We start from the raw sequence: 20,254 nt of genomic DNA, 5'->3' as shown, positions 1-20,254 counted from the left end.
TTACCTCCTTCCAAAACATCTTTTTATTCTCCCTAAAATTTAATGATACTCTCTCACCCCAACTCTCATTTGCCCTCTTTTTCACCTCTTGCACCTTTCTCTTGACCCCTTCCTCTTTCTTTTATACATCTCCCAGTCATTTGCATTATTTCCCTGCAAAATTCGTCCAAATGCCTCTCTCTTCTCTTTCACTAATAATCTTACTTCTTCATCCCACCACTCACTACCCTTTCTAATCTGCCCACCTCCCACACTTTTCTTGCCACAAGCATCTTTTGCACAAGCCATCACTCCTTCCCTACATACATCCCATTCCTCTCCCACTACCCTTACGTCCTTTGTTCTCATCTTTTTCCATTCTGTACTCACTCTCTCCTGGTACTTTCTCACACAAGTCTCCTTCCCAAGCTCACTTACTCTCACCACTCTCTTTACCCCAACATTCTCTCTACTTTTCTGAAAATCTCTAGAAATCTTCATCTTTGCCTCCACAAGATAATGATCCCTCCAGTTGCACCTCTGAGAACATTAATATCCAAAAGTCTCTCTTTCGCATGCCTATCAATTACGGGTAATCCAATAATGCTCTCTGACTGTCTCTCCTACTTACATACATATACTTATGTATATCTCGCTTTTTAAACCAAGTATTCCCAATCACCAGTTCTTTTTCGGCACATAAATCTACAAGCTCTTCACCATTTCCATTTACAACACTGAACACCCCATGTACACCATTTATTCCCTCAACTGCCACATAACTCACCTTTGCATTCAAATCACCCATCACTATAACCTGGTCTCATGTATCAAAACTACTAACACACTCACTCAGCTGCTCCCAAAACATTTGCCTCTCATGATCTTTCTTCTCATGTCCAGGTGCATATGCACCAATAATCACCCATCTCTCTCCATCCACTTTCAGTTTTACCCATGTCAATCTAGAGTATACTTTCTTACACTCTATCACATATTCCTACCACTCCTCTTTTAGTAGCGCTACTCCTTCTCTTGCTCTTGTCCTCTCACTAACCCCTGACTTTACTCCTAAGACATTCCAATACTACCATTCCCCTTTACCCTTGAGTTTCGTTTCACTCAGAGTCAAAACATCGAGGTTCCTTTTCCTGAAACATACTACCTATCTCTCCTTTTTTCTCATCTTGGTTACATCCTCACACTTTTAGACACCCCAATCTGAGCCTTCAAGGAGGATGAGCATTCCCCGCGTGACTCCTTCTTCTGTTTCCTCTTTTAGAAAGTTAAAATAGAAGGAAGGGAGGGTTTCTAGCCCCCCCACTCCCGTCCCCTTTAGTCGCCTTCTACGAAACATGAGGAATGCGTGGGATGTATTCTTTCTCCCCTATCCCCAAGGATATGTATATATATATATATATATATATATATATATATATATATATATATATATATATATATATATATATATATGTATGGGGGGTTGGGCCATTTCTTTCGTCTGTTTCCTTGCGCTACCTCGCAAACGCGGGAGACAGCGACAAAGTATAAAAAAGAAAAAAAAAAAAAAATATATATATATATATCATATTTCATATACATTATTTTATATAAATTATCTTATTACTATACTTTGTCGCTGTCTCCCGCATTAGCGAGGTAGCACAAGGAAACAGATAAAAGAATGGCCCAACCCACCTAAATACACATGTATATACATACACGTCCACACACACACATATATACATACCTATACATCTCAACGTATACATACGTATTCACATACAGACACATACATATATACACATGCACATAATTCATATTGATCCATTCTCCGTCTGTTTTCTGGCACTACCTTACTTGACGTGGGTAACAGTGATTAAGAATAATAGTAACATAAATATATGTAAATAATTATATGACTAAATGAATAAATAAATGAATAACTGTTTCTTTGCACTGCATACAGAGCTTTAACCCAAAAGAGATTATAAGAGGAATGACGAATCTTCATTTGCATTTTGAACCAGAATGGAATTCACTCCGTGGTTTTCCTTAATTACAATAGCTGACATGTAAAACTTTACACTTAAGAACATCAAAATTCATTCGCCACCTGTGAAACAGTCTGCAGCCATATACATTTAATTTCTGTTGCACTTTATCTATCTATTTATCTATCTATCTATCTATCTACATCTCTGAAGCTTGATCCCAAATGGAACTACCTCCTGAGGGTGGCCACAGCACTAGAGTCTCCATAACTAGCAAACACCAGTGCCGCTTCCTTGCCATTAGTGCCTCAACTAACAGGCCACTACCAAAGGGCAACTCTAGTTTAGAGCTTGCATAGGCTACTACCTAATGCTCCCACTGACTACTTCTACCTAATACTCCTACCTAATGTTCCTACCTACTACTGCGACCTAATGTTTCTACCTAATGTTCCCGCCTAAATGTTCCTACCAACAATTTCTATCAAATACTCCTGCCATTTTGCCAAAAGGCAGGGCTAGCACATAGTGCACAAGCAGGAAAATCTAGTTTCAAAGAATAAGCTATGTGAATTAAATGCTATCAAGTGTTATGCATGACAAGAAGAGATTGTTTATGGAGAGTAAAAGTTTATGGACAGTTTATGGACAGATTGTTTATGGACATTAGTTCAAGTGTGGGTGAGGTGAGGCAGAAAGAAAAGACAAATACCAGGGTCAGAGGCATGTAACTTGACAACCAATGAAGTTCCTCTTCACTATGCAGCCATTACTAACCCTTCCCATATCCAGTTAGGTAGTAATGGTAATATATCTCCCTGGTCACTGGCTGCCAACCAACCACTACCTACTGTTGTGCTTTCCCAGTTTAATGGCAAAGATGGATAATTCTAAAGGATATAACTTATTCTATGGGTGCAAGTTTATTTTTTTCCCCCTGCAACAAGCAAGAGCAGTGCTATATGTGATACTAAAAATTAGTTCTTGTCTGAAGAAGAGAATACAATGAAAGGGAAAAACGAAATGTAAAAAGAGTAATCACTCATTTTTATCCTCATAACTGCAAAGCACTCCAAGTGATATCATTAAGTCACTAAAATACATTTCTAATCATTTTTTTTTTTTTTTTTTTTTTTTTTTTTATACTTTGTCGCTGTCTCCCGCGTTTGTGAGGTAGCGCAAGGAAACAGACGAAAGAAATGGCCCAACCCCCCCCCATACACATGTACATACACACGTCCACACACGCAAATATACATACCTACACAGCTTTCCATGGTTTATCCCGGACGCTTCACATGCCTTGATTCAATCCACTGACAGCACATCAACCCCTGTATACCACATCGCTCCAATTCACTCTATTCCTTGCCCTCCTTTCACCCTCCTGCATGTTCAGGCCCCGATCACACAAAATCCTTTTCACTCCATCTTTCCACCTCCAATTTGGTCTCCCTCTTCTCCTCGTTCCCCCCACCTCCGACACATATATCCTCTTGGTCAATCTTTTCTCACTCATTCTCTCCATGTGCCCAAACCATTTCAAAACACCCTCTTCTGCTCTCTCAACCACGCTCTTTTTATTTCCACACATCTCTCTTACCCTTACGTTACTTACTCGATCAAACCACCTCACACCACACATTGTCCTCAAACATCTCATTTCCAGCACATCCATCCTCCTGCGCACAACTCTATCCATAGCCCACGCCTCGCAACCATACAACATTGTTGGAACTACTATTCCTTCAAACATACCCATTTTTGCTTTCCGGGATAATGTTCTCGCCTTCCACACATTTTTCAAGGCTCCCAAAATTTTCGCCCCCTCCCCCACCCTATGATCCACTTCCGCTTCCATGGTTCCATCCGCTGACAGATCCACTCCCAGATATCTAAAACACTTCACTTCCTCCAGTTTTTCTCCATTCAAACTCACCTCCCAATTGACTTGACCCTCAACCCTACTGTACCTAAAAACCTTGCTCTTATTCACATTTACTCTTAACTTTCTTCTTCCACACACTTTACCAAACTCCGTCACCAGCTTCTGCAGTTTCTCACATGAATCCGCCACCAGCGCTGTATCATCAGCGAACAACAACTGACTCACTTCCCAAGCTCTCTCATCCCCAACAGACTTCATACTTGCCCCTCTTTCCAAGACTCTTGCATTTACCTCCCTAACAACCCCATCCATAAACAAATTAAACAACCATGGAGACATCACACACCCCTGCCGCAAACCTACATTCACTGAGAACCAATCACTTTCCTCTCTTCCTACACGTACACATGCCTTACATCCTCGATAAAAACTTTTCACTGCTTCTAACAACTTGCCTCCCACACCATATATTCTTAATACCTTCCACAGAGCATCTCTATCAACTCTATCATATGCCTTCTCCAGACCCATAAATGCTACATACAAATCCATTTGCTTTTCTAAGTATTTCTCGTATACATTCTTCAAAGCAAACACCTGATCCACACATCCTCTACCACTTCTGAAACCTCACTGCTCTTCCCCAATCTGATGCTCTGTACATGCCTTCACCCTCTCAATCAATACTCTCCCATATAATTTACCAGGAATACTCAACAAACTTATACCTCTGTAATTTGAGCACTCACTCTTATCCCCTTTGCCTTTGTACAATGGCACTATGCACGCATTCCGCCAATCCTCAGGCACCTCACCATGAGTCATACATACATTAAATAACCTTACCAACCAGTCAACAATACAGTCACCCCCTTTTTTAATAAATTCCACTGCAATACCATCCAAACCTGCTGCCTTGCCGACTTTCATCTTCCGCAAAGCTTTTACTACCTCTTCTCTGTTTACCAAATCATTTTCCCTAACCCTCTCACTTTGCACACCACCTCGACCCAAACACCCTAATCATAGCAACTGGTATAAAATCTATTGCCATGGATAATACATTATACTACTACCCACATAAGTCATTTGCTCACTGCCAAACTGGCTACTAGGCAAGATAGCCCATGATCAGTTTTCTGATTCATAAGAGACTGTAAAGAGATAAGTGTTACAAATCAAGAATGACTCACTACTCACCTGGATTCCCATTCTGCAAGGTCCTGCTGATACTGTTCCAGCTGCTTCCTTGCCTTCTCACGGTAAATATTTTGTGCCTGTTCTGGTAACATATGCCATCTTCTTGCTGCCCCAGTCACAAATTCCTAAAAAAGAATACTTTTCTATATAGGAGAATCTTAACAACTATCCTGAAGAAAATTTAGGACATGGAGGTGTCCCAACTCACTAAAAAATATATTCCAAAGGTAAATTTCCCCAACAAAGGTAAGCCTAGCTATTCTTGCCTGTATGATGGATACAAACCAAGCTACCAAATTATTCTAAGCCACATTCCTCCTTTTTCTGATCTACAGAGTGATGGAATGACTAGAACTGAATTAGTGTCAACAAAAAGCACCATCCACCACCTATCCATTTTTAAAGGATATTTTATGTATAAGTAAATGATACTCTTAGGGTGAAATCAATGCACATCTCTTCGCTAAAACTAATGCTTCTAATGGCGTGAGTACCAGTAACCTGCCTCAGCATGCCTCAGGCTATTTTGAGGGAAGGGTGTTCTTTCTTTACTTTACTTAGTTGCTACTTTATTTTGAGCATTTTACTTCTGGGTGCTGTAATTCTTCCATCCATGCTTCAAGATGAATGGCTCTTACCTTTCTAAAGAGAAGAAAGCCTAAATTCTCACTGGAAGCAAGAAAATGCAGGTATACAAGATATTTCTAAGTCACTGGGTGCTTTGCCTCATTCAGATCAAGACCCTATGGACCCAAAATATAGGCCTAAAATAATTCAGAAACTCTGCTAATTAATGTCCAGACATCTGCAGATGGAAACCAAAGTTAAAGGAGAGATAACAAAGTAGTAAAATGTAAGTGTGACATTGCCTTTGAAAATGTATGAGGAGCGAGACCAAAGTTTTTTGTGGACATTGCAGATAATCATTCAATTTAAAATTCAAATCATGCTTGAGGAAGTCTGACAACTTACTTGCAGTGATTCTACTACAATTAGGTCTATCATTGGAAAGTTTATATTCCAGGCATACTAAAGACCTGTTGAAAAACTAACTGCCAAATATTATAACCAAATCACACACAAAGAAGTTTGACAACTTATCTAGTGTGATCCTACAAGATGTAGGGTCCATCATCAGAGTTTATAAAGAATCTATCTAGCCATCTACATGTCTAAGGCACATTCCCTCCGGGAACTCCCATCAAGGGGTGGCCATGGCAAAAGAGTCTCCACTTATCCCTGTCCTTATATGCCTCTTTCACATACACCATTCCATGCATTCTCCCACCATTTCTCTCCCTTTAGTACTCTTCCATTCTATTTGCCCGTGTCAGAGGTGGTCCTTCTCTTACGCCAACCCTTATAATTGTACTTGACACGAGGTGGTCATTCTCTCACCCCTATAATCGCCAACCCCTATAATTGTACTATCATCAATTCTCCCTGCATTCTTTCCACATGTCCAAACCACTCTACCACTCCATAATACATTCCCTTTGCATTCCCTGCCATACCACATCTCTCATACATCCTTTCATTCTTTCTTCATTCCATCCAGTCACACCACATGTTCTTCTCAATTAGCTCATTTTCAGAGCCTGAATTCATGACCTCTGTGACTCATTCCATGTCCATTTTTGGCTGAATAGGTCAGGGTTGGGAGAACTATGCTGTCCCTTAATCCTCATTTCACTTCCATACTTACACCTCAACCCTGCATTATTCTATGAAGGGACCAAATGACTCTTCTACCTTGTACTGCCCTCTCCCTTATCTCTCATTCCATTTCACTAACCTCACCCAAAACAGCCCCTAAATACTTAAATTCTCTCACCTTTTTAAGTCTTTCTTTCCCATATACAAAGCATGATTCTGTACACTTTCTTCTTTCCTTCAATACGGTTTTACAAAATTTATACTTTCACTCTGTTTCCTTTCAAACACTATTACTTTTACATTTACTCTTAAACTTCCATGCTTACACACAATAAAACACACAAGCTTTTGCAACTCATCTTCACTCTCAGCAAACAACACAGTATCATCTGCAAACAAGCTTGCTACTAGCCACCATATTTCAATGCCACATTCCACCTCTGCACCCCTTTTTCCCTAGTTATGCTTTCATTTCTCTTATCACTCCATCCATATACATATCAAAATGCCACGGTAACATCACACAGCCCTGTCTCATGCCAGAATATATTCCAAAACTTCCGCCCAACTCTCCATCCCTCTTACAAATGCATTTGCTCCTCTACAGAAGGCTTTTAAACCATGCAACAGTGGTCCCTCTACCCCATAAATCTTGAACACACCCCATAAAGCATTCCACTCAACTCTGTGGAATGCTTTCTCCAGATCCATACAAGATGCACACAACTGCTTACCTTTTGCTATATACTTTCCAACAGTCATTTTTTTTTTTTCTTTTTGCTTTGTCGCCGTCTCCCGCGTTTGCGAGGTAGCGCAAGGAAACAGACGAAGGAAATGGCCCAACCCACCCCCATACACATGTATATACATACGTCCACACACGCAAATATACATACCAACACAGCTTTCCATGGTTTACCCCAGACGCTTCACATGCCTTGATTCAATCCACTGACAGCACGTCAACCCCGGTATACCACATCGCTCCAATTCACTCTATTCCTTGCCCTCCTTTCACCCTCCTGCAAGTTCAGGCCCCGATCACACAAAATCTTTTTCACTCCATCTTTCCACCTCCAATTTGGTCTCCCTCTTCTCCTCGTTCCCTCCACCTCCGACACATATATTCTCTTGGTCAATCTTTCCTCACTCATTCTCTCCATGTGCCCGAACCATTTCAAAACACCCTATTCTGCTCTCTCAACCATGCTCTTTTTATTTCCACACATCTCTCTTACCCTTACGTTACTTACTCGATCAAACCACCTCACACCACATATTGTCCTCAAACATCTCATTTCCAGCACATCCATCCTCCTGCGCACAACTCTATCCATAGCCCACGCCTCGCAACCATACAAAATTGTTGGAACCACTATTCCTTCAAACATACCCATTTTTGCTTTCCGAGATAATGTTCTCGACTTCCACACATTCTTCAAGTCTCCCAGAATTTTCGCCCCCTCCCCCACCCTATGATCCACTTCCGCTTCCATGGTTCCATCCGCTGCCAGATCCACTCCCAGATATCTAAAACACTTCACTTCCTCCAGTTTTTCTCCATTCAAACTCACCTCCCAATTGACTTGACCCTCAACCCTACTGTACCTAATAACCTTGCTCTTATTCACATTTACTCTTAACTTTCTTCTTTCACACACTTTACCAAACTCAGTCACCAGCTTCTGCAGTTTCTCACATGAATCAGCCACCAGCGTTGTATCATCAGCGAACAACAACTGACTCACTTCCCAAACTCTCTCATCCCCAACAGACTTCATACTTGCCCATCCAACAGTCATATCAACCAAAAATAATCTGACCCATACATCCCCTACTTTTCTTTACACCCCCTTGCTCTTTACTTATTATGATTCAGTCATTTCTATTATTGTCACAATTAACATTCTTGCCTACACTTTTCCTGGTATACTAAACAGACTATCCATAAAAGATGCACACAACATCTTACCTTTCTCTTTATACTTTTCAACAGTCACATCAACCAAAAATAATCTGATCCACACATCCCCTACCTTTCCTTACACCCCCTTGCTCTTCACTTACTATGCATTCAGTCACTTCTATCACTGTCACAATTAACATTCTTGCCTACACTTTTCCTGGTATACTAAATAGACTTCTTCCCCTATAATTGCCACATACATCCATAGCACCTTTTCCTTTGAATAAAGAAACATTAATAGTTTATCCAATCCTCAGCACAACCTTCTGTTTCCATGCTAAATTACATATCAGATGCATCCACTCTTGTCATACTTTCTCCTCCATATTTCAGCATTTCAGCTGTAATCCTATCCACTCCAGGTACCTTTCCTACCTTCAGCCTCATTATTACTCTTCTTACATCCTTTTTTGCTATAGGCCCTTGCACTTGTAATCTCTTCCTTCCCTCCTACATACCCATGCATGTAACAAGTGCTGCCTCCCCTTCTCCTACATTCATCAGTTCTTTAAAATACTCTTCCCATCTTACTTTTACTTCCTCCTTTTGATAAAGTAACACCCCTTCCTTACTTCTCAAATGAACTAAACATTTCACCTCTTTCCAGTAAAAATTCTTATTATCCTACAACTTTTCACTCAACTTTCTTCTACAATATTCATCTCCTATATCTTTGTTTTCCTCTACTGGATTCTTAACTTTCCACTTACATATTACAAGTTCTTACCTCCTTTGCTGAATTTGCAGTAGCACATTCCAATCGAGCAATCTACCATATTCCTTTTTCTAATTTTCCACAGCATTTCCAATCTCTCCCATCCACCATGCATTGCCCTTTTTTTCCCCTATATCTCACGACCTCATATACAACTACTAATTCTACAACTTTTATTCTTATTTCTCTGACCATTTTAAACACCATGTTCACACATGACTGCACATTCCCTTTTAGCTTTCAGTTACCTTCCTTTCCTACATTTTTTTCTGATTCATCTTCTCACTTGCCAACACTTTTACTTCTCCATTCTTTCTTACACTATCACACCTCCACTTTTCCCTGATCCTAAACCCCAAAAGGACTGTGAAGTGGCCTCAAGAATCCTCTCACAACTCTACCATCTAGCATGGCCTTTCATCCACTGCCACATAGTCAATCAAAGCCTTCTGCTCTTCTTTTCTATCATTCCTCATCCATGTATATCTGTGGATCATCTTGTGCTATATAAGGCATCTGCAAGGAATAAACCCCTCTCATCACAATCATAAACAAGGCAGCTTCCATTCTCATTTACTCCAAGCACTCTCCATTTACCAACTATCCCATTTACTCCAAGCACTCTCCATTTACCAACTATCTCACCAGTTTCATCACATCCTACTTTCACATTCATATCATCCATTTCAACCATGTTTCTTTTATTCTCAAAACCATTTATGCAGTCATTCAAAATTTTCAAGAAATGCTTCATTTCATCCTTACCTTACAGTCTTCAAAATTCACAGGCGTATATACACATTCCCATGCAGAGTTCACAAATCCAATCTTTCCTTTCACCCACACTATTCTTGATACATTCCATCCATGCTCTATAACACCCTCCCACACTCTCAGACATAGTAGAATTGCAAATCCTTCTTTCCCTCTCCTCTCATAATTTTTCAATCTTTCCTGTCCATACCACTCCTACTTCCACACTCTTACATAACTTGCATTCATCATTTCCATTTTCACTCCACACACCCTACCCAAGGATATAGGTTTCCCCAATCCCCAATAAACTGCAACTTTTAAACATCTCCAAATGCTCTCTCTTTTACTCTCACTCATCATCCCATTAACATTCAGTATTACCACCTTCAATCGCTCGTCTCTTTTACTCCTCAACAGAACTGGACTTCAGAGTTGCTTCTTAGCCTTTTTTGCCTCACCCTATAAAGAATCCACCAGATCATACACCAGGTTTTCACTAGAGGCTGGTAGCCAATGATCTAGATATGCTAAAAGGCCTAGGTATGAAAAGCTATTTTTGGTTACAGCTTAGCCTTAGCTTCTGCAGGACCATACTTATGTGACTGATGATGTGCATTCTCTTCTATTCCTGATGTTTGCTGACCCCTTCAAATTCATCAAATCTATTAAAGTGTAGCTGGACAATACATTTAAGTGATATGAAAATACCAACTGCAGCATTTGAATCAAGTTGCACTGCCCACAATATTTTCTTGCTGTTACTGAAGTGTTGCAATTAAAAATTCAATAATTCTTCAAAAATTCCAGTTTTTACTCCTTTGATCATATTTTGCCTGTGTAGTACTGCAACACTGGCTTTTCCAGATGGTTTGAAGACATCTCCAGTTAAATGTTTGTAAATGTCTATAATACATTCACAGCCATGGACTAGTGCTTGACAAGAATCTGCATGACATGACCAAAATGTGTCAAACAGATTCTTCATTACTGAAATGAAAAGAGCCTTTTCTTCGAGTTTCTCTTTCAGTTTCTTACATCAGGCATAAAGCCAGTGGAAAAAAAACATATATTGCTTGTATGAAGTCTAAAATGTTGCAACCTCACTATATAATCACCCTGCATCCTTACCCACAAAATTCAACAAAAGCTCACAGCAAGATACAAACTTTGTGAGTTCATTCAGACTGTCTACTCTAGCTTGCATCTCCTTATAGCAACCAGACTTGTAACTCACAGTCAAAGATATGATCACAGCATTCCTTACTGTCAAGCCCATCACCTTGAAGAAATGTCAAGACATCCATTTATCATTTATTTTCCCTCAAGCCCTGCTGTGTTCCACAGGCTGATTTCCTTTGCATTCAAAATATCATTGAAGATGATTTTTTTTGTAATACAAATCATCAGTAAGTTGATTAATCTGAGCACTGTCTTCACACAAATCCACACCTCTCTCACCAGAGAAAATTTCAGGTAGTGATCCCTGTTTCTTTCCAGATTTTGGAGAGTCTAAAGTTGATGATGCTTATCATGTACAAATAAGGGAGGAAGCAGTAGGTGAAGGGGCCCCTGAATGATATAATTAGTTACATAGAGTGAGTGTGCAATATTAAAGGAGTTCAATACAACAATGTTATCAACTTCAGTGATCAATTTTTTCTTTTATTTAAGGAGACCCAATTTGTAAGAGAGTGGATAAAATTGCCTAAGTTATCGTACAAAAGTGCAGCTGTGATTTGAGATAAAAGGTAATAAAGTTTTGACAAAAGGTAATAAAGTTTCAGATTAACAAAAAAGCAACACTCAGGCTTTGTGAAATATCTATATTCTCCACATGTTTGGGACTATTTTAATAAGCATCTTACTGTTCCTTGCATTTTTTGGGGGGATAATTTAAGATCTCTAGCACTGCCTGAACAAAGAAAGTCCAGTGTGGATTCCATTACAGGACTTTACCACGACCAGTCAGTCATAACTATACATGCAGAGAAGAGACTACAGGAGATGAGATCACCAGAGAAAAATAATTCTAGGCTGTTTTGGGAACTTGTTCAGGAGCAAGATCAGGGGTTAATCATAATCAAATTGAGGAAACATTTCAAAGATCATGAAGGGAATCACAAAATATAAGAGGAACTTAGAAATCAACAAAATAAAGTTTCTGAGTATGAAGGGGAATCAGATGCTACAAAATCACAAGAAAGAAGGTGAAGTTGGCAAAACAAAATAAAGTCTGTTGGGTCTTGTCTAGCTGTACAAGTACCCCATTGATTTTCCGGCACTCTTGGTTCCAAAACCTTGCTGGATTAACCATTTTTTCCAGACCAACCATGGTCATGTAATAATAATTCATCAACACACCTCTAACCCACTAATCATACACCTCCCATGCTACCTAACAAGTCCAATCCATCACTCAAATACAGTCGAAACCATTCCATCATCACTCGATCATGCTCAGTACTCTTACCAACTTTCATAGTTTTTCAATCGTCATTTGCTTCATGGAATTGCTGTCTGCATAGAATTTCAATATATTCTCCCTTTGCTTCTTTATATCATAATCAGTTGAACCAATACTGTCAATGTCACACAGCTTATGGACCGAAACATCACAGTCCATTTTTCAACAGTTCTACTTTATCTTGGATCGATGTGGATTAGTGTATACATTTGACACCACGACTGACACTCTCATATGTCTTAGAAGCCATAGCTAGGGTTAAATCTGAGCAAAATAAGCTAAGAATCTCACAGAATTGCAGTACCACCACCAAGTGCAGTGTGAAGAATGTAAAAAAGCGTGCCCAACACACACCATCTGTGGTTGCCCAGTAAACTAGTCTGGCGGCCGCAGTAATTTCAAGTTCCCTCACGTAATTTTGTCCGCACCAAAGGTGGTACTGAACCATCAGTTGCCAGAAATTGGGTGGTGTATCTGTACTTGAAGCTATTCAGCTACAGGTAACAGTTAAGATGTAGAAACTTTTGACAATAGTGGGCACAACAGCCAATATCTGCAGCTGATCAGTTTAAGGAAAGGTCAAAAGCACATACAGAATCAACTGCCAAAAGAGGGCAGGGAAGCATAGAAGAAGTAATATTGGCAACTGTTCAGTTAGAAAGGACTAACATACACATACAGAGACACTACTAACAGTTGTGGGCAGGGAGAATTAGAAAGAACAATTGTGGCAGCTGATCAACATGTGCAGAGCATGAGGAGTGATGGAGAGGAACACAGACCCATCAACAAGAAACTTAGTGAGGTTATTGAGAAAACAATATGTGCTGTTTGAGATCAATCAATCAAGGAAGTTTATGAGCCAGTTGATGGTAGGTTTAGATAAGTACACAATATCATATAGGACCAGTGCTTGTTAACTAAAAGAGAGATTAATCAGAAAGTTAGAGACATGGGTTGACACTTTTACACTAAAGGATCCAGATGCAAAATGGTTGGCATCAAAATTAGAAAGATTAGTAAAGTAAGTGGATTATAAAAAATGTAAATCGCTGACTGTTTTTGACTTGGAATAAGATTATACACCAAATATGGATTACAGGGGACAGACAGAGGAAACACTCATTACAAGATTGTTGAAGACTATGGGACTGCCAGATGCAACTTCAGCGATAAAAGAAAGAACTGGTTGTTATAACTAAAGAGGTAAGGGAGTGACCAGTTACAGTTAGTTACATCTAACTTGGAGTCATCTAGTTACAAGGTACTTAGGAGAGCAAAGAAACTAAAAGACAATGTGGAAGTCAGTGGGATATTCATCAAATGTGATATATCAGGAAGAAGAGGTGAAAAGCAAAGTGTAAAGTCAGAAGACAAAAATTAAAATGCCACATCCACATGAGGCAAAAAGATGCAGCAGCCCTCCAAGCACAAGAAAGAGGGTAGGAGTGTTTTGAAATGGTAATGTCTGACTGAAAATAATGTATTCATATGATGGTGGGTTTTGACAGTTAGGGGTAGAGCTGGAAATCAAGGATTATGAAGGAAAATGTACCTGATATGATTGGAGCTGTGGAAAAAAAAGCTTACCCAAGAGATAAGATTTCATCTGTTCTGCCCTGAGGGGTAAATGACAAGAAGGAAAGAAAGAGAAGGTAAAGGAGGGGGAGAATTTGGCTTTCTTAATAAAAGAGAGCCTAAAATTTCAAAAAATAATGAAATACAGCACTATGTATTGTTTAGTGTTAACATTATATAATCTTCAAAAATATTTCAACAATCTAAAACAAATATACACTGATATCAATGAATATCTGTTTTAGATATCTGGGAGTGCATCTGTCAGCGGATGGAACCATGGAAGCGGAAGTGGATCATAGGGTGGGGGAGGGGGCGAAAATTTTGGGAGCCTTGAAAAATGTGTGGAAGTCGAGAACATTATCCCGGAAAGCAAAAATGGGTATGTTTGAAGGAATAGTAGTTCCAACAATGTTGTATGGTTGCGAGGCGTGGGCTATGGATAGAGTTGTGCGCAGGAGGATGGATGTGCTGGAAATGAGATGTTTGAGGACAATGTGTGGTGTGAGGTGGTTTGATCGAGTAAGTAACGTAAGGGTAAGAGAGATGTGTGGAAATAAAAAGAGCGTGGTTGAGAGAGCAGAAGAGGGTGTTTTGAAATGGTTTGGTCACATGGAGAGAATGAGTGAGGAAAGATTGACCAAGAGGATATATGTGTCGGAGGTGGAGGGAACGAGGAGAAGATGGAGACCAAATTGGAGGTGGAAAGATGGAGTGAAAAGGATTTTGTGTGATTGGGCCTGAACATGCAGGAGGGTGAAAGGAGGGCAAGGAATAGAGTGAATTGGAGCGATGTGGTATACAGGGGTTGACGTGCTGTCAGTGGATTGAATCAAGGCATGTGAAGCGTCCGGGGTAAACCAAGGAAAGCTGTGTAGGTATGTATATTTGCGTGTGTGGACGTGTGTATGTACATGTGTATGGGGGGGGTTGGGCCATTTCTTTCGTCTGTTTCCTTGCGCTACCTCGCAAACGCGGGAGACAGCGACAAAGTATAAAAAAAAAAAAAAAATCAATGAAGGGATGTCTGATCATTATCTTGTGGAGGCAAAGGTGAAGATTTGTAGAGGTTTTCAGAAGAGAGAATGTTGGGGTGAAAAGAGTGGTGAGAGTAAGTGAGATTGGGAAGGAGATTTGTGTGAGGAAGTAACAGGAGAGACTGAGTACAGAATGGAAAAAGGTGAGAACAAAGGACGTAAGGGGAGTGGGGGAGGAATGGGATGTATTCAGGGAAGCAGTGATGGCTTGTGCATAAGATGCTTGTGGCATGAGAAGTGTGGGACGTAGGCAGATTAGAAACAGTAGTGAGTGATGTGATGAAAAAGTAAGAGTATTAGTGAAAGAGAAGAGACAGGCATTTGGATGATTTTTCCAGAGAAATAATGCAAATGAGTGGGAGATATATAAAAGAAAGAGGCAGGAAGTCAAGAGAAAGGTGCAAGAGGTGAAAAAGAGGGCAAATGAGAGTTGGGGTGAGAGAGTATCACTAAATTTTAGGGAGAATAAAAAGATGTTTAGCAAGAAAATGAAAAAGTGCGTACCACAAGGGAACAAAGGGGAACTTCGGTGAAGGGGGCAAATGGGGAGGTGATAACAAGTAGTGGTGATGTGAAAAGGAGATGGAGTGAGTATTTTGAAGGTTTGATGAATGTGTTTAACGATACGAGTGGCAGATATAGGGTGTTTTGGTCGAGGTGGTGTGCAAAGTGAGAGGGTTAGGGAAAACAATTTGGTAAACAGAGAAGAGGTAGTAAAAGCTTTGCGGAAGAAAGCCGGCAAGGCGGCGGGTTTGGATGGTATTGCAGTGAAATTCATTACAAAAGGGGGTGACTGTATTGTTGACTGGTTGGTAAGGTTATTTAATGTATGTATGACTCATGGTGAGGTGCCTGAGGATTGGTGGAATGCTTGCATAGTGCCATTGTACAAAGGAAAAGGGGGATAAAAGTGAGTACACAAATTAAAGAGGTATAAGTTTGTTGAGTATTCCTGGGAAATTATATGGGAGGGTTTTGATTAAGAGGGTGAAGGCATGCACAGAGCACCAGACTGGGGAAGAGCAGTGTGGTTTCAGAAGTGGTAGAGGATGTGTGGATCAGGTGTTTGCTTTGATGAAGAATGTATGTGAGAAATACTTAGAAAAGCAAATGGAATTGTATGTAGCGTATTAAGAATAAATGGTGTGGGAGGCAAGTTGTTAGAAGCAGTGAAAAGCTTTTATCGATGATGTAAGGCATGTGTATGTGTAGGAAGAGAGGAAAGTGATTGGTTCTCAGTGAATGTAGGTTTGCGGCAGGGGTGTGTGATGTCTCCATGGTTGTTTAATTTGTTTATGGATGGGGTTGTTAGGGAGGTGAATGCAACAGTTTTGGAAAGAGGGGCACTTATGCAGTCTGTTGTGGATGAAAGAGCCTGGGAAGTGAGTCAGTTGTTGTTTGCTGATGATACAGCACTGGTGGCTGATTCATGTGAGAAACTGCAGAAGCTGGTGACTGAATTTCGTAAAATGTATGAAAGAAACCCAAGAGGAAATGTGAATACGAGCAAAGTTATTAGGTACACTAGGGTTGAGGGACAAGTCAACTCTAGGAGGTAAGTTTGAATGGAGAAAAACTGGAGGAAGTGAAGTGTTTTAGATATCTGGAAGTGGATTTGGCAGCAGATGGAACCATGGAAGTGGAAGTGAATCATAGGGTGGGGTAGGGGCCAAAGTTCTGGGAGCATTGAAGAATGTGTGGAAGTCGAGAACATTATCTCGGAAAGCAAAAATGGGTATGTTTGAAGGAATAGTGGTTCCAACAATGTTATATGGTTGCGAGGCGTGGGCTATGGATAGAGTTGTGCAAAGGAGGGTGGATGTGCTGTAAATGAGATGTTTCAGGACAATATGTGGTGTGAGGTGGTTTGATCGAGTAAGTAATAACAGGGTAAGAGACGTGTGGTAATAAAAAGAGTGTAGTTGAGGGAGCAGAAGAGGGTGTTTTGAAATGGTTTGGTCATATGGACAGAATGAGTGAGGAAGGATTGACCAAGAGAATATATGTGTCAGAGGTGGAGGGAACGAGGAGAAGTGGGAGCCCAAATTGAAGGTGGAACGATGGAGTGAAAAAAGATTTTGAGTGATCAGGGCCTAACCATGCAGGAGGGTGAAAGGCGTGCAAGGAATAGAGTGAATTGGAATGATGTGGTATACTGGGTCGATGTGCTGTCAATGGATTGAACCAGGGCATGTGAACCTGGATGTTTAGGGTGTGAGTGAAACGAAGCTGAAGGGTAAAGGGGAAGAGTGGTTTGGGAATGTCTTGGGAGTAAAGTCAGGGGTTAGTAAGAGGACAAGAGCAAGGGAAGGAGTAGCAATACCCCTGATACAGGAGTGGTGGAAGTATGTGATAGAGTGTAAGAAAGTAAATTCTAGATTGATATGGGTAAAACTGAAGGTTGATGGAATGAGATGGGTGATTATTGGTGCATATGCACCTGGGCATGAGAAGAAAGATCATGAGAGGCAAGTGTTTTGGGAGCAGCTGAATCAGTGTGTTAGTGGTTTTGATGCACAAGACCGGGTTATAGTGATGAGTGATTTGAATGCAAAGGTGAGTAATGTGGCAGTTGAGGGAATAATTGGTATACATGGGGTGTTCAGTGTTGTAAATGGAAATGGTGAAGAGCTTGTAGATTTATGTTCTGAAAAAGGACTGATGATGGGGAATACCTGGTTTAAAAAGCGAGATATACATAAGTATACGTATGTAATAGGAAAGATGGCCAGAGAGCGTTATTGGATTACGTGTTAATTGATAGGCGCGCAAAAAAAATTTTGGATGTTAATGTGCTGAGAGGTGCAACTGGAGGGATGTCTGATCATTATCTTGTGGAGGTGAAGGTGAAGATTTTAAGGGTTTTCAGAAAAGAAGAGAGAATGTTGGGGTGAAAAGAGTGGTGAGAGTAAGTGAGCTTGGGAAGGAGATTTGTGTGAGGAAGTACCAGCAGAGACTGAGTACAGAATGGAGAAAGGTGAGAGCAAAGGAGGTAAGGGGAGTGGGGGAGGAATGGGACACATTTAGGGAAGCAGTGATGGCTTACGCAAAAGATGCTTCTGGCATGAGAAGCGTGGGAGGTGGGTTGATTAGAAAGGATAGTGAGTGGTGGGATGAAGAAGTAAGATCATTAGTGAAAGAGAAGAGAGAGGCATTTGGACGATTTTTGCAGGGAAAATATGCAATTGAGTGGGAGATGTATAAAAGAAAGAGACAGGAGGTCAAGAGAAAGGTGCAAGAGGTGAAAAAGAGGGCAAATGAGAGTTGGGGTGAGAGAGTATCATTAAATTTCAGGGAGCATAAAAAGATGTTTTGGATGGAGGTAAATAAAGTGTGTAAGACAAGGGAACAAATGGGAACTCCAGTGAAGGGGGCTAATGGGGAGGTGATAACAAGTAGTGGTGATGTGAGAAAGAGATGGAGTGAGTATTTTGAAGGTTTGTTGAATGTGTTTGATGATAGAGTGGCAGATATAGGGTGTTTTGGCCGAGGTGGTGTGCAAAGTGAGAGGGTAAGGGTAAATGATTTGGTAAACAGAGAAGAGGTAGTAAAAGCTTTGCAGAAAAATGAAAGTCGGCAAGACAGCAGGTTTGGATGGTATTGCAGTGGAATTTATTAAAAAAGGGAGTGACTGTATTATTGACTGGTTGGTAAGGTTATTTAATGTATGTATGATTCATGGTGAGGTGCCTGAGTATTGGCAGAATGCTTGCATAGTGCCATTGTACAAAGGAAAAGGGGATAAGGGTGAGTGCTCAAATTACAGAGGTATAAGTTTGTTGAGTATTCCTGGCAAATTATATGGGAGGGTATTGATTGAGAGGGTGAAGGCATGTACAGAGCATCAGATTGGGGAAGAGCAGTGTGGTTTCAGAGGTGGTAGAGGATGTGTGGATCAGGTGTTAGCTTTGATGAAGAATGTATGTGAGAAACACTTAGAAAAGCAAATGGATCTGTATGTAGCATTTATGGATATGATGAAGGCATATGATAGAGTTGATAGAGATGCTCTGTGGAAGGTATTAAGAATATATGGTGTGGGAGGCAAGTTGTTAGAAGCAGTGAAATGTTTTTATCGAGGATGTAAGGCATGTGCACGTGTAGGAAGAGAGGAAAGTGATTGGTTCTCAGTGAATGTAGGTTTGCAGCATGGGTATGTGATGTCTCCATGGTTGTTTAATTTGTTTATGGATGGGGTTGTTAGGGAGGTGAATGCAAGAGTTTTGGAAAGAGGGGCAAGTATGAAGTCTGTTGTGGATGAGAGAGCTTGGGAAGTGAGTCAGTTGTTGTTCGCTGATGATACAGCGCTGGTGGCTGATTCATGTGAGAAACTGCAGAAGTTGGTGACTGAGTTTGATAAAGTGTGTGAAAGAAGAAAGTTAAGAGTAAATGTGAATAAGAGCAAGGTTATTAGGTACTGTAGGGCTGAGGGTCAAGTCAATTGGGAGGTAAGTCTGGATAGAGAGAAACTGGAGGAAGTAAAGTGTTTTAGATATCTGGGAGTGGATCTGGCAGCGGATGGAACCAAGGAAGTGGAAGTGAATCATATGGTGGGGGAGGGGGTGAAAGATCTGGGAGCATTGAAGAATGTTTGGAAGTCGAGAACATTATCTTGGAACGCAAAAATGGGTATGTTTGAAGGAATAGTGGTTCCAACAATGTTGTATGGTTGCAAGGCGTGGGCTATGGATAGAGTAGTGCACAGGAGGGTGGATGTGCTGGAAATGAGATGTTTGAGGACGATATGTGGTGTGAGGTGGTTGGATCGAGTAAGTAATGTAAGGGTAAGAGAGATGTGTGGAAATAAAAAGAGTGTGGTTGATAGAGCAGAAGAGGGTGTTTTGAAATGGTTTGGTCACATGGAGGGAATGAGTGAGGAAAGATTGACCAAGAGGATATATGTGTCAGAGGTGTAGGGAAAGAGGAGAAGTGGGAGACCAAATTGGAGTGGAGAGATGGACTGAAAAAGATTTTGAGTTGACGGGGCCTGAACATGCAGGAGGGTAAAAGGCGTGCAAGGA

At 40.6% G+C, this 20,254-nt stretch overlaps 1 protein-coding gene across 1 annotated transcript in view; it reads right to left on the bottom strand.

Moving 5' to 3' along the window:
• LOC139760197 (transcription factor A, mitochondrial-like) overlaps window positions 1-20,254 on the bottom strand; it is a 133,976-nt gene that overhangs the window by 18,739 nt on the left and 94,983 nt on the right. The window contains exon 5 of the mRNA XM_071683131.1: window positions 5,062-5,186. Coding sequence (XP_071539232.1) covers window positions 5,062-5,186 — 125 coding nt within the window. The remainder of the gene's footprint in view (window positions 1-5,061; window positions 5,187-20,254) is intronic.

Source organism: Panulirus ornatus, chromosome 35 (genome assembly GCF_036320965.1).
Source record: "Panulirus ornatus isolate Po-2019 chromosome 35, ASM3632096v1, whole genome shotgun sequence".
Taxonomy (NCBI): domain Eukaryota; kingdom Metazoa; phylum Arthropoda; class Malacostraca; order Decapoda; family Palinuridae; genus Panulirus; species Panulirus ornatus.
The sequence above is the reverse complement of the archived record's forward strand: the minus strand, read 5'-3'. Positions and strand labels throughout refer to the sequence as shown.